General features: G+C 38.9%; 1 protein-coding gene across 4 annotated transcripts; it reads left to right on the top strand.

The window, feature by feature from the left end:
• The first annotated feature begins 10,214 nt into the window (after positions 1 to 10,214).
• Positions 10,215 to 14,972, top strand: cldn2 (claudin 2). 4 transcript variants are annotated; one of them, XM_083564451.1, is made up of 2 exons: positions 10,215 to 10,470; positions 12,941 to 14,972. In XM_083564451.1, exon 2 carries the CDS (start codon positions 12,943 to 12,945, stop codon positions 13,780 to 13,782), a length of 840 nt encoding a protein of 279 aa, XP_083420577.1. In that variant the 5' UTR covers positions 10,215 to 10,470; positions 12,941 to 12,942; the 3' UTR covers positions 13,783 to 14,972. The 4 variants fall into 4 exon arrangements, with proteins under 4 accessions (XP_083420577.1, XP_083420576.1, XP_083420575.1 ...); XM_083564450.1 differs by having other exon boundaries at positions 10,279 to 10,618; XM_083564449.1 differs by having other exon boundaries at positions 10,279 to 10,624; positions 12,893 to 14,972.
• Positions 14,973 to 15,032: the final 60 nt, after the last annotated feature.

The raw sequence follows: 15,032 nt of genomic DNA, 5'->3' as shown, positions 1-15,032 counted from the left end.
ACATTTAATTTGAAATTTTTTAAAGAGATCTACTTAATTGTTCTTCTTATTTCAGCATACTTTAACAAATGTCTCTATTCCGTCTCTATAAACGACTCTATTCGAATCGTTCATTTATTCGCCTCGAAATGTTTAAATTGTCAGGATTTTCTCCTTTTAAGAGAAATTCTTAAAGCTGGACATAAAACACTAAAAGGATCCGTAGTGCTAGCATTAGCCGCTAGCCACTTAACACTATGGATTCTTTAGTGTTTTCATGCACAAATCGTTTCTTGGGTACAGAGTGCGTAGCAGCAGCGTTACTCTGGCATTGTTGTGTATGTTTTTAATATTAATAATAAAAAATAAAAATGCCCTCAAAGTTCAAGTCGGAGACGAAACAAACACGAGGTCCGCCACTTAATATGTTCCTGAGGGAACATAGATTTTAACTATGTTCCGCACGTATAAAAAGATACATTAGTGTTCAAAAACCTCACACTAATTCGACCTGTACTCAGTCTGAGCCCAGTCATGCTGATCTCATTCCTCTGCACCAGGTCTCACACTTCTGCTCTGGTTTGGTGAAGTGTAAAAGCAACACCAGGCCTCACACCTTCAGAGACAGACTTCTGTCAGAATCTGTTGCTTGAAACGCCTTCAATGCACTTGCCTATTTTACTTTATTAGCATGGCTATTTTACTTTGTAACACAGCTAGTCTTATGGAATAATTGTCAGATATCATGCTATGTAATTAATTAAAAAAATTGACCACGAGGCTGTATCCACAAGGGGGCAGGCCAGAGCAGAAACCAAACAAGCAAGTTTGTGTTAACTGTTATACAGAGCTAAGGATGTTATAGCAAATTAGTCAAATTTAGACATTGAACCAAGATTTTATGTGAAAATAAATCAGTAAGTAAATGAAGAGGTTGGGGAGGTTATTACATGAGCTATTAACAATTCAACATTTTATAATTTGAGGTTGTATTTACTCCAAAACTATGTGAACATCGTAATGTTGATCACCATCCAGGATCTCATCGTGTTGCTGCTGCTGGCTGATTCACCATGGATTTTGGGTTGGTTATGCCTCTATTAGCGAAGAGCATCGCCGTAACTGAGGTCGATGCGATTTGCATTTCAATGCATAGCTGACGATACGATACATTAAAGATACATATGAAGCAGCTACTGATCCGATGTGATACGATTCACCGATATTAGGATGCAGTTCGATCTGATTTCGATTCAACACAGTGTGATTACAATCAAAAAACAGGATGCTGTGAATTTCAGTATTGTGCAGCTCTACCTCTGCCATGTTAATATGTATTCTATGTAAATCTCAGAAAACGCTTAGGTCACAAATTGCTCATTTGTATCCAGTGCACACTTTTTTAAATCAAAACTCCCTGAGATGGCATACGGAAGAAACCTTGAGAGGAACCAGACTCACGAGGGAAACCCGTCCTCATCTGGGTTGCACCGACTGTCCATTTATTACAGATATACGATGTTTTGAGGTGCAGTGATGATTTTATGCCGATGCACCAATGCTAATCGATAAATCGTAGCATTCCTAGACTTTATGGCATGTAGCTGTCCTTCCAGGTGAGATTTATTTTGTGATATGACCTGTGTAGATATACAGCCAAAGCAATGTTTTTAATGTAAAGATGTATAAATGTATTAGCGGCAGAAAAACTCTAATTTCCTTGTCGTTCTTGGCTGCTTTCCAGAAGTCTTCTTCTCATAAATTTTACAAATTAAGTACACCATCTTCTTAAGATTACAATCCAGCGAATGGCCATCAATATTTGGGCTCTAGACTCTACCGAACCCTGCCTTCATCACTGCCCTCTATCCTCTACGTCCTCTATATTCTATTGAATTCACACCCTTCAAAACATCTCCCAGTTAAACTCTTTCTTGTTCACTGTAATTGGTGGATGATCAACAAAATGTCACATCTGCCCAAAAGAAAATACCACCCAAAGTTCATGTAAATGTAGATCCATTTCAGGTCAGAACACATTTAGGGCACACGTCGAAGGGGGAAGAGGTCAGTGACGGAGTGTGTAGGTGCTGATGTGGGAAAGCTTGTCCTGCTTCTGGAACTGCAGTGACCTGATCGAGGTGCTACATGAAGCCTAGATGTGTGTGGAGGGGGTGGTGAGGCCTGGTGTTACCTCAGTTTGGGAGAGAGGTGTGAAGTGCACCAAGTGGCTGCGGCTTCCACAGGGTGTGTTCGAGGAGCAAAAACATGATTGTATTATAACACATTTGATAGATAGATAGATAGATAGATAGATAGATAGATAGATAGATAGATAGATAGATAGATAGATAGATAGATAGATAGATAGATAGATAGATAGATAGATAGATAGATAGATAGATCACTACTAATCAGTAGTTCAACATCTCAACCACTGAGCTAATCTTTCCAATTCATCCCAAAGGCGTTCAATAGTGTTTAGAGCTCTATAGCGGGAGATCTTCCACTCCAACCCATGAAAAGCAGATCTTCATGGAGCCGGCTTTGTGCTAGTTCAAGTGAAGGGAAAATTCCATGCTAACGTATCCAACAACATCTTATATAATTGTGTTCCTCCACAGAAGCACATATAACTGGAAAAGTCTGGTGTCCCAGTAAATATTTTCTATAAAGCTTATCCAGCTAGTTATATTTTATTATTCTTTTTTTTTCCCTTGCTAATGTGCTCATTTGCAATTACACCCAAGCAAAAGCAGTTTGCTAAATTCAGGGTTTGTCTTTTCAACAGTTAAAAATCTTCAATATTTGCTAAATACTCAATTAGCAAACAATGTAGATACTTGCTGACCTTCACGCAAGGAAATGTTCGCTCTAAAACTTCTAATACCTCTTTTATGTGAGAGACTGATATTCAGTTACAATGGAGCCAAAACATTACTTGAGTATATTTGATGTGATCAGATGATTGTAGAAATATTGAATATTCATACATCACTCTCTCCACAAAGAATAAAAAAGTGACTCCTATGATCAACAGACAAATTAGAAATAGAATAAAAAAAGTTTTGAGAAGATAAAAATAGGTCATAAGTGGTCAGTCAGGGGTCAGAGTGTGTGTGTGAGTACGTGCAGGTCGGAGTGTGTGTGTGAGAATGTGCAGGTCAGAGTGTGTGTGTAGGTGCTGGGCTGGGAACAGTTCTGCAGACTCTCCTGTTCCATGTAGACCCGGGTGAAGGTAGAGAGACTTGAGGAACAGCAAGGGTGAGAGAAGTGTGCCGATGGAGGTGTGAGGGCTGGTGTCATCTCTACACCTTCCCAAATGAGAATCGAGGTGTGAAGTCTTGGGGAAGAGGAATGACATCATCAGGGTCATGACACAGAGAAGCACTGAACCAAGACTGGAGAGTCGCTGATTTTCATAATGGAGCCTGCAAATTAATTAAGATACGTTAGGAATTAAACACAACTGAATTGTGTTGTTAGAAGAAAAGAAAAAACAACAACAATGGAGCGGTGAGACGTGATAAAAACGTGTATAAGCTGTGGAAATGTACATTTACGCCATTTGGCTAATGCCCTTATCCAGAGCGACTTTTATCTCATTTATACACCTGAACAGTTGCGGATTAAGGGCCTTGATCAGGGGCCCAGCAATGGCAACTTAATTTTGCTGGGATCAGACAACCTTTTAATCGAGTCCAACATCTTAAAAAAAAACCTTCAACCTTCAGAAAAACCTTCAACAATTACAAGTTAAAGCACCAATTCCAATATGACTTAAGCAAAAGGCTTCGAGTATCTGATATGAACAGAACTCGAGTATTTGACTCGTGTTGAACGGAGGCTCAAAGATGCACTTATTCCTAACACCAAGACACACGTTAGTGAAAAGCCGAAAACAGTCGATTTGTGAGGTTTTATTCTCAAATAAAAAATATCAAACAAGTATGTAAAAAAAAAAAGACAAATTAGTAAAGCGATCAAAAAGGGATCTCCGATAAAAAATAAAATCGTCTGATGTCACAAAGTAGAAGAACTATTAATATTCAATGGACAAATCCAATAACAGTAATTCGTTTTAGATCAAATCAAAAAAGTAAAAAAAAAAAAATAATAATCTATTGAATCATAAATGGAGTTGAGTAGAAGTTGAGCTTCTTCCTTTGATACTCAGTAAAACTGAGTAACGAAGTATATTTACTCAAATACATCACTGCTCAAGACAGACTAGAGGCAGCATAAACAAATAGTTTCCATGATTGAAATTTCAAAATGAGTCTTGTTGCCAAATCAGCAAAAAACAAAACAAAAAAAAACTAGATAGTATTTATTTATTTTTTTACTATTTAATACATTTTCTTAACCAGTTACTGGAAAGATAAAACTGTGACTCATTAACAAAGCAATTTTGTGACTTCTTTATATACTGGAAATGCACACAAGGTCAGTATCTACAGGTGCATCCAGAACAGGTCAGTATGAGGTCAGTGTTTGTGTCCAGGTCCGAGCGTGTAGGTGCCTGGGTGGGAAAAGTACTGCTGACTCTGCTCCGTCAACTGTTCCAGTGAAGGTACTAAAGTAACAGAAAGTGTGAAAGAAGTGTGTAAGGCTGCCACATTTTCCCAAATAGAGCACAAGTGTGAGGTCTGCTGAGAAGCTCAAATCACTCAAAATCACGTCTGTGTTCACGAGAAATGAATACTATTATTAATATCACTGTGCCGATGCCTTTCTGAGAGAGAATGTGGTTAGAAAACCATAACAAACATTTTACTTTGGGATTCAAAGATGTGTTTAAAAAAGAGTTTCATGTAAAAACCCTTTACATATATATCAAGTGGCAAACATTCTCAGCATAACGTCTTTGCGTTCAAATCACGTGTACCGGAAATGTTCAAATGTTCATAAATATTATTTAGACTGTATAAAACACAGTTCAGGTTGAGGTCAGTGTCCAGGTTGGAGTGTGCAGGCGCTGGGGTGGGAACAGAGCTACAGAACATTGATAGAAGTGTGCCGGTGAAGGTGTGAGGGACGGTGTCGCTTCTACACCTCCACAAATGAGACGTGAAGTGTGAGGCCTGCTGGAATTTGAACACAAGACAAAGTGGCACTGGACACTACGACTCTGATGTCACACAAGAATCGAAGAAGAGAAGATGGATATGAATATGGAAGTAAAATGTAATGATTAATTATGTTATTGTATGCATATGTGTGAAGATTACGGGGTTATAAGGCCATCTCCATAAATCAGCAGACCTCAATTGACAATATAACGATCTGAGTTTATCTGAATAGATTGGAATTTTTCAGAATCAGAATCAGGTTTATTGACACACACAAGGAATTTGGTTGCTATTGGTGACTCTCAAAAGTACAGACATAAATAACAACACTATACATTTATCTTATAAAACACAAATTGAAATAGTTTTATCAACAATTTTATTTATATTTTCTAATCTGACCTCAATCCCTGTTTTTTTTCTCTCACAAACTCAGTGGTTTTCCTGCTTCCGAACACACCGGATCTCAAGAAAGACAAGTGTGAAACACTACAGTTTAGTATATACATAGGATGATTATTAGTATTGAAGTCATTTACCGTAATTTCCGGACTATAAAGCGCACCCATATATAAGCCGCACCCACTAAATTTTACAAATATTTTTATTTTGAACATAAATAAGCCGCACCTGTCTATATTGAAACTAATGAACTTTAAACAGGCTTTAATGAAAGACAGTGTCTGTTACATGGTGTAACGGGTGAAATATGTTGTGGCTCCTTTAGGAGCACAGCGGTATTTTGGGAATAGCCTGGCGCCGCATTTTTTTCCGGTATTACTGCATGTGTGCAAGACCGAGGAATATGTCCTTATTATTTTCTGATGCTCATTTCTAAGTTTCTTTGACTAACCCGTAACGCTGTTGCAAAAAAGCACGAGTTTTGGAAACCTGTCTGTGCTTATATGATTTCTGTTGTAACTGGAGTTAGCGAGCTCTCCCTTCACCCAGACTCAACACGCTACAACGGCTTGTATCTAAACAGTAGCCTACCAAGTAAGTCAGTGTTCACTGTCTTGCTCCTTCCTTTCACAACTATTTCTCTCGAGAGTTTATCTTTTGGCATCGTCGTGCTTTAAAAAAAAGTTTTTTCTTCCCATGCCGTGCAGCTCAGAACACAGGTGAAGTGCGTTTTTTTGTTTCTGTTCGTAAATTTCATTGGTCAATTGTTATGGGGTTCAGTTTTTTGGCTTGAAGTTTGTGAAACCGGGAAAAACCCAGGAAAAAATTTATAAATAAGCTGCTTCATTGTTTAAGCCACGGGGTTCAAAACGTTGGGAAAAAGTAGCGGCTTATAGTCCGAAAAATACGGTAATAAGGAAATATAGCCAGATATCAAATATATACATATCTGCGTATATTATTGCCATGATTTTTACACATTGTAAAGAGATGGTAATAATAGATAATAAGAAAATTATAGGGAAAAGAAAAAGAAGCTTAAAAAAAAATAGGTGGAGCAAAATGGCATAAAATCATATTAAGAGTATACAACATATTATTATTATTATTCTTCAACATTAGTAACTACATCACTCACAGGTCAGTCTGAGGTCAGTAAAGATGTGCAGGTCGGAGTGTGTGTAGGTGCCAGATTGGGAACAGTTCTGCAGACTCTACTACATTGTATCGTGTAGACCCGGGTGAAGGTAGAGAGCTTTGAGGAACAGCGAGGGTGAGAGAAGTGTGCCGATGGAGGTGTGAGGGCTGGTGACATCTCTACACCTTCCCAAATGAGAATGGAGGTGTGAAGTCTAAGGGGGGGGGGGGGATGACATCATCAGGGGTCATGACACAGAGCAAAGTCACTGTCTTACTCACTTTGTAATAAACTTTCTTGTGCGGTGAGAGCGCTGCATCTTAACCACTAGACCACCAGGGGTCACTTTATAATAATACAAGATAATATTAACAACAACAACAACAACAATAATAATAATAATAATAATAATAATATCTATGAATACATTAATGCTCTATTATGAGTGATATTTCCCATATTAGACAAACAGTCATTTTTATATGTATATATTTTAAAATAATTAACTAATATTACAAATTTATGAATATATTTGTTTTATTTAGTATCTAAAGGTAAAATTACGATGTGACCCCTGGTTAAGGTGAACCTGACAATAGGTGTTTCGCAGAATGGGTCAGTATGAGGTCAGTATTTGTGTCCAGACTCGTGTCCGAGTGTGTAGGCGATGGGGTGGGAACGTTTCTGCAAAATCCACAGTGAGAGTAGTGTGCCTACGAAGGCGTGAGGCCTGGTGTCGCTTCTACACCTCCGTCAAATCAAAGCCGAGGTGTGAGGTCGAGGTGAAACGATATCAACAGGGACACTGTGACCCCGAGGTCACATGGGAATCCAGATAAGGAGTCATATATTCGGAAAAACGAAGCGTGTATTTTGTCTTGAATACAGCAAATTCTTCCAGAGTGCAAGGTCAGCCATGATACAGCACTCCTGGAGGAGAGACGCTTTCTCAAGGGTCCCACAGTGGCAGCTTGACGATGAAATTCCTGATCTTCTGATCGACGGCTTGGTGGTTAGTCTGTAGTTGTGGTTTCAGGATGATTAAGATGCACAGGACATTTTGGTATTTCAGAATCTCAGATTGGAGTTGAAGGACATAGGACCGTGAGGATCGTCTGTTCTGTATAGAGAACTGGAGGAATAGAGCAAAGCGCAGAGGAGAATGTTTTCATACTGTCTCACACAAATATATAAATGTTTCAGTAGTGCACAGTAACAAAGTAAATGTATTTTGTTACTGTACTTAAGAAGATTTTTTGTGTCTTCGTACTTTACTATATTTCTCAGGTCAATCTGAGGTCCAGGTCAGTGTGGGAACTGTAGGTGATGCTCTGGGAACAGGACTGCAGGCTCCACCGTGACTCCAGAAGAGGTGAGAGAAGTGTGTATAGAGGTGCGAGGCCTGGTGTCAAACCTACACCTCTTTAAAAGAGTGTCCATCCTCATGAAAATTCTCCTTCCACCTTCAGCTACGTCTCCTGTCATATTGTCAACGCCAAAGAACAAAGAATAAAGATGTACAGTGGTGTGAAAAAGTGTTTTCCTGATTTCTTATTTTATATATGAATATTATAAATAAGAAATCAGGAAACACTTTTTCACACCACTGTATATAAATAAATAAAGGTGCCAGTGTAATATGGAAGGGTTAAACCAGAAAATACAGTAAATCAGCAAATTCTAAAAGATTTTATCCCCTTTTGTATTTTTCTGATGCAGTGATACCACCTATCACACCGATCGAGGGTCGCTATTAGGTCAGGGCTGAAGTGTGTGTGGAGGTGCTCGGATGGGAACGGTATCATGGACCCTGTGCCAGGATGGAGAGAGGGAGGAGTAAAAAGGGTGAGAGAAGTGTGCTGATGGAGGTGTGAAGGCTGGTGTCGGTTCTACATTATACTTAATAATAACAGAGGCGTGAAAAGAGATGACAGCAGCAGGGTCATGGAGTAACACTGAAATCTCTGACCTCATGCGGGAACATATTTAATTTTTTATTTCGTTTAATGATCTTTGGCAATGGGTGTCACAAAAATGCTAATGAAATTAAACGATGCTAAAGTGATAAAAACGATCGCTCTTTGCTGGATCAGTTTGATTTTAGGTAATAGCCTGTTTGCAGGATCACAATTTCTTCTTCTTCAAAAAAAAAAAACAAGTTCATTGGACTGATTGAATGACAAAAATCTAAAAATGCTCAGTTTGAAATCTTTAGCTCGTAGAGGAAGTGGCAGCTTATTGACCACTAAGCTGCCACTTCCTCCACGAGCTAAAGATTTCAAACTGAGCATTTCTAGATTTTTGTGTTTGGATTGGAAAGTGGTGAGTTCAAATCCAAGGACTACCAAACTGCACTGCTGGGTCCCTGAGTGATGCCCTTCATTCTCAATGTCTCATTTGTATTAATAAGAGTAAGTTGCTCTGGATAATGGCATCTGCCAAATGCAATAACTATAAAATGTGAACTAGTTCAGAGTTTAGTTTGAGTCTGATTCAAATCACTGCTGAAACAAACCAGTTAGATTGGAATTTGGATTTCACTGATTTATTTATTACTCTGAAGATCTTTATCTATGGTGCAAAATATTCAAACTGGTTTAACAACCCTCATTATTTTAGATCTTATGCTCATGTCTAAACCTCTGAAACATCACCTCTGTATAAAAGTGCTTGATGGAAACTGGAAATAATTTCTAAAGACGACCCAATCGACATGATTCAGATCCTACAGCATCAGACGAAACGTGAACGCTCACTGTTTAGTTCAGGTCAGAGGTAAAGCTCCTAGGTGCTGATGTGGGAATCTTGATTGGATACAGGCTGGAGTGTGTCTCTCAACACCTCTGCTCATTTGGAGAGGTGCAGGAACAACACCAGCAACATCACACGTCCAGAAGCACACTTCTCTCGCCCTCTCGACTCCACCACACTCTCTCTGATGGCACCTCCGTCCTTCTGTATTGTGTTCAAGACTCTTATTCCCACACTTGTTTACTGCGTCTGGGTCCAAATATACAGGTCTGTAAACCAGACAGTTTAATCAGTAGTGACGTGTTCACAAGGGCAGAGATCAAACATTTATATCCAACATTATATTCCAACGTTTGAGTGACCAACAATTAGAAAATATGTTGCTATTTATTGATGAAAATGTGAATTTCATTGGGGCGGGAATCACGCTGCCCCAAGCTCAGTTCATGAACATTTTAATTAGAGGAGCAGCCGAGAGATTTCTTTTTATCATCATCTTACTTACGAATACACTGTGGCCACTTTAATCATGTTTTCCAACCTGAAATAGAACACCATTTCTGCAGACAGTGGCATAGTGTAAGCTGGCTGTCTAAAAAGTGTCACAAAAAAATATATTATGGGGCACATAATGAGTAAAAATGATGTTCTTGATGTTTTTCATGCAAAGGCTGTGTAAAAGAAAAACATGACTTCTTTTTCCAATACTGAGATTTCAGCCAAAAATTAATGTTTGGAATAAATGATTAAACTAAACTCAGCAACAGCATCCTCGAGAGGAAGGACGAAGAAGTACAAATAAAACACACATCAGAGCAGGTGATCAGGGTTACAGCACAATGATCCAGAAAGCAACCATGCACTTTGACCCGCACCAAACAAACCACACGACACATGCAACTCGTGTTTCCAGATGATTAAAGTTGTTGTTTAAACATTTTTTGGTCCTTGAAAATCCCAGAACGTCGAGTATCTGGAGAAGGAGGGGGTCGTAGCGTAAGCGACAGTGTGCTGAATTTAGCACCACGTTCAGCCTGAGAGAGGAAGAAGGAGTGTGTTTTAATCTCATTACCGCACTGCCAACATGTGCACAGAGATTTAATGAGATTAAGCTCAAGCCTAAACTAAGTAGTCACTCTCTCTCTCTCTTACTTTGTTTCACACACACACACACACACACACACACACACACACACACACACACACACACACTAGCTGTAACAGTTTAGCAAAACTACATGTCTCAGGGATTGTATCAAACGCACCATCACTCTGTGTAAGGGTAAGCAACTATGTTTTGTGTGTGTGTGTGTGTGTGTGTGTGTGTGTGTGTGTGTGTGTGTGTGTGTGTGTGTGTGTGTTTAGGAGTATTAGTGTTAATAAAAGGTTATAAAGCTATAGTTAGTAGAGTGGTGTTCGAGTTGTTAATGTTGATATCATTGATATTGTTATTAGTGTTTGGAGTGTCGAGTATTAGTATAGTTAGTAGTGTTAGAGTTAATAGATAACAATGTTGGGAGTATTAGTATAGTCAATAATGTTAGTGTTGTTCGGAGTGTTAGCAGTGTCGAGTGATAGGTGTGTTAATAGTTTGTAGTGTTGAGTGTTAGTAGAGTTAGTAGTGTTAAAAGTGTTAGTATACTATGTATAGTTAGAATTTTTTGGAGTGTTAGTAATTTTAAGTGTTATTGTAGTTAGTAGTGTTAGTGTTGGTACAGTTAGTATAGATAATATTGTTAGGAGTATTAGTATAGTTTATATTGTTAGTATAGTTAGAAGTGTGTTTTTAGGAGTGTTAATGTTGATATAGTTAATATTGTTGGCAGTGTTAGTAGTGTTAGGTGTAATATAATCAGTAGTATTACGAGTGTTGAGTATTAGTTTAGTTAGTAGTGGTACATGTTTTAGTGTTACTATATTGATAGTATTAGGCGTGTTGAGTATTAGTATAGTTAGTACGTTTAGAGTTAATAGATAACAATGTTGGGAGTATTAGTATAGTCAATAATGTTAGTGTTGTTCGGAGTGTTAGCAGTGTCGAGTGATAGGTGTGTTAATAGAGTTAGTAGTGTTGGGAGGGTTAAACGTGTTAGTATACTATATATAGTTGGAATTTTTGGAGTGTTAGTGATTTTAAGTGTTACTGTAGTAATTAGTGTTCAAAGTGTTAGTGTTGGTACAGTTAGTATAGATAATAGTGTTAGGAGTATTAGAATAGTTTATAATGTTAGTATAGTTACTAGTGTGTTTTTAGGAGTGTTAATGTTGATATTGTTATCAGTGGTAGTAGTGTTACGTGTAATATAGTGAGTAGCATCACGAGTGTTGAGTATTAGTTCAGTTAGTAGTGTTAAGTGTTATATAGTTAGTAGTATTAGGAGTGTTGAGTATTAGTATAGTAAGTAGTGTTAAGTGTAATATAGTTAGTAGTATTAGGAGTGTTAAGTATTAGTATAGTTAGTAGTATTAGGAGTGTTGAGTATTAGTATAGTTAGTGGTGTTACGAGTGTTGAGTATTAGTATAGTTAGTGGTGTTAGAAGTGTTGAGTATTAGTATAGTTAGTGGTGTTAGGAGTGTTGAGTATTAGTATAGTTAGTGGTGTTAAGTGTAATATAGTTATTGGTGTTAGGAGTGTTAAGTGTAATATAGTTAGTAGTATAATGAGTGTTGAGTATTAGTATAGTTAGTGGTGTTAAGTGTAATATAGTTGGTAGTATTATGAGTATTGAGTATTAGTATAGTTAGTGGTGTTAGGAGTGTTAAGTATTAGTATAGTTAGTAGTGTTAAGTGTAATATAGTTAGTAGTATTATGTGTTGAGTATTAGTATAGTTAGTGGTGTTAAGAGTGTTGAGTATTAGTATAGTTAGTGGTGTTAGGAGTGTTGAGTATTAGTATAGTTAGTGGTGTTAAGTGTAATATAGTTAGTGGTGTTAGGAGTGTTTAATATTAGTATAGTTAGTAGTATTATGAGTGTTGAGTATTAGTATAGTTAGTAGTATTAGGAGTGTTGAGTATTAGTATAGTTAGTGGTGTTAAGTGTAATATAGTTAGTGGTGTTCGGATTGTTGAGTATTAGTATAGTTAGTGGTGTTCGGATTGTTGAGTATTAGTATAGTTAGTGGTGTTAGGAGTGTTGAGTATTAGTATACTTGGTGGTGTTTAGATTGTTGAGTATTAGTATAGTTAGTGGTGTTAGGAGTGTTGAGTATTAGTATACTTAGTGGTGTTCAGATTGTTGAGTATTAGTATAGTTAGTAGTGGTGAAGGTTTTGATGGTGAATCTTTAACCTGCTTCTGTGTGTGTGTTTATACATGAACTGTGGAAACTCAGTGTTTAGACAGGGAAGGAAGAGAAGAGTTACAAACAGGGACAACGTGAACACACACTCTCACAGGAGAATACTCTCTCTCTCTCTCTCTCTCTCTCTCTCTCTCACACACACACACTCACACTCAAACACACACACGAAAGGGCAGAAGAGAAATTCAGAGTTAGCATACTTCATATAGATTAATAACTTTTTTTTTATTTTTTTACTTTGAACAGATCATTAAGTTAATTGCTAGTCATTAAAAGCTTTTAAACCATTTGCAGCGATGGCTTCAGTCGCAGTGGAGCTCATGGGCTTCTTCCTGGGCTACCTGGGGATGATTGGAAGCTTGGTGGCCACGTTGCTGCCGTACTGGGAATACACGGCCCACGTCGGCCCCAATATCGTGACGGCTGTGACGAACATGCAGGGCATATGGATGGCGTGCGTCCACCAGAGCACCGGAACCTTCCAGTGCGAGACCTACAACACCATCCTCGGCCTTTCCACCCACATGCAGGTGGCCCGGGCCATGATGGTCATCTCCATTATCTTCTCAGCCCTCGCGTGTGCCGTGTCCAGCATTGGGATGCAGTGCACCGTGTTCATGGACGGCTCCTCCATAAAGACAAAAGTATCCGGAGCTGGAGGGGGTCTTTTTATAACAGCCGGTCTTCTCTCTCTCATTCCTGTTTCCTGGAAGACCAACGAAGTGGTGCAGACCTTCCACCAGTACAACGTACCTGACAGTCTGAAGTCCGAGATCGGGGACTGCCTGTACGTCGGGATCGCCTCGTCTCTCATGTCCATGCTAGGAGGAGGGCTGCTCTGCATGTCCTGCTGCGACGATCCAGGTTCGCGCCAAGGGTTCAGACGCCACGCCGGGGGCTACCCGTACCATGAGCGTGTGGGAAAACACACCACGGCTCGTAGCACCTCGTATCCAGCGCCCTTTCAACCTGCGGCCACTCTGCCGAGTGCGATCAACATGAATCCCACCACCAGGACCCAGACCATGGTCAGCCACATCAGCAGCAGTAGCCAGTCCACCACCGGCGTCAGAGACTCGAGGAATCCAGCACGCCAACAAACCACAGCTAGCTACGATGTTACCGGGTACGTCTGAGGAGTCCGATGAGCCGTTTCACATCATGGACTTGTTAGATATCAAACTTGTTTGGTGTTTTGTAAAGATATTCATATTGTTCTCATGGCTAAAAGACACATTTCAGAGATTTCATAAGATTTCGAATGCTGGTGCCTTGCAAACGCAATTTTCTATAGAACCATATTTGAGTTGTGTCGGCTTGTCCACAATAAATAACAAAAAAAAAAGCCGATATAAAATGTAATAATAAAATGCATAATAAATATCAATCGTGAATACAAATGAACTAAGAATTTAAAAATGAATTGATAACATTATAATAGATCCAGAGATAAAAGTCACTCAGTAAATAATAATCTGTTCTTACAGTGTTGAGCTCAGGAATATAAAGCTTTAATATCATTGTACACGCAGAAATAATGAGTCTAATATCCGAATCTGGGATCCGTTTATTTAAGCACAACTCATGAAACGTTTTGGAATTTATTTAGCAAAAAAAACAAAAAAAAACGTTCAAGGGCGACGTGGTACTGTTTAGAAGTGTACACGGGGCCAAATGGGGAAATCTGGTCATCTACAATGTTTAATGCAGAGCAGCACATCACCTCGATTTTATCTTTGGCAGAAGGCAATGATTTACAGCCGTGGCTGCGTGAAGCAGTGCACTGGGGTCAACTCCATTGATTTTGGCTCTGTGGTGTTTTACTTCCACTTCAACATAAATTCCTTTTAACAATCATTGTACACCGTACCAAAGACTGAAACATGCGAGGCAAGTTTAAAATCTGATCTAAATAATGCACCTCAGTTAACTGGGCGTTTCCCAGGATCGCAGATACGACCCACCGTTCTTAGTCCCACACTATATTATGGAACACCCAACTTTTCCAGCAATTATTGGATGCAATAACATTACATTGAACCAGGAGACCCAAACCTGTTCCAGCATGACGTGTGCACAACTCCAGCTCCATGAAGATCTGCTGTCCATGGGTTGGAGTTGAGAGTTCTCCAGCTGTAGAGCTCCAAAACCTATTGAACACATTTGGGATGAATGTGAACACTGACTGCACCCCCAGGACTCTTTACTTACTTCTCACCTACTTCATGACTGATGAGTAGATTGATGATAATTGAATTGTTTATAATAAGTGAATTGATGATTTGCTGTCTGTCTGGACCAAAGAAATAAAAGCTGTACCATACTGAATCGCATCGGTAGCTGCTTCATATACATATCGTATCGACGAGATGCGAATCACATCGGC

This window comes from Silurus aristotelis, assembly GCF_946808225.1.
Source record: "Silurus aristotelis genome assembly, chromosome: 16".
In the NCBI taxonomy this organism is placed as follows: Eukaryota; Metazoa; Chordata; class Actinopteri; order Siluriformes; family Siluridae; genus Silurus; species Silurus aristotelis.
The sequence above is the reverse complement of the archived record's forward strand: the minus strand, read 5'-3'. Positions and strand labels throughout refer to the sequence as shown.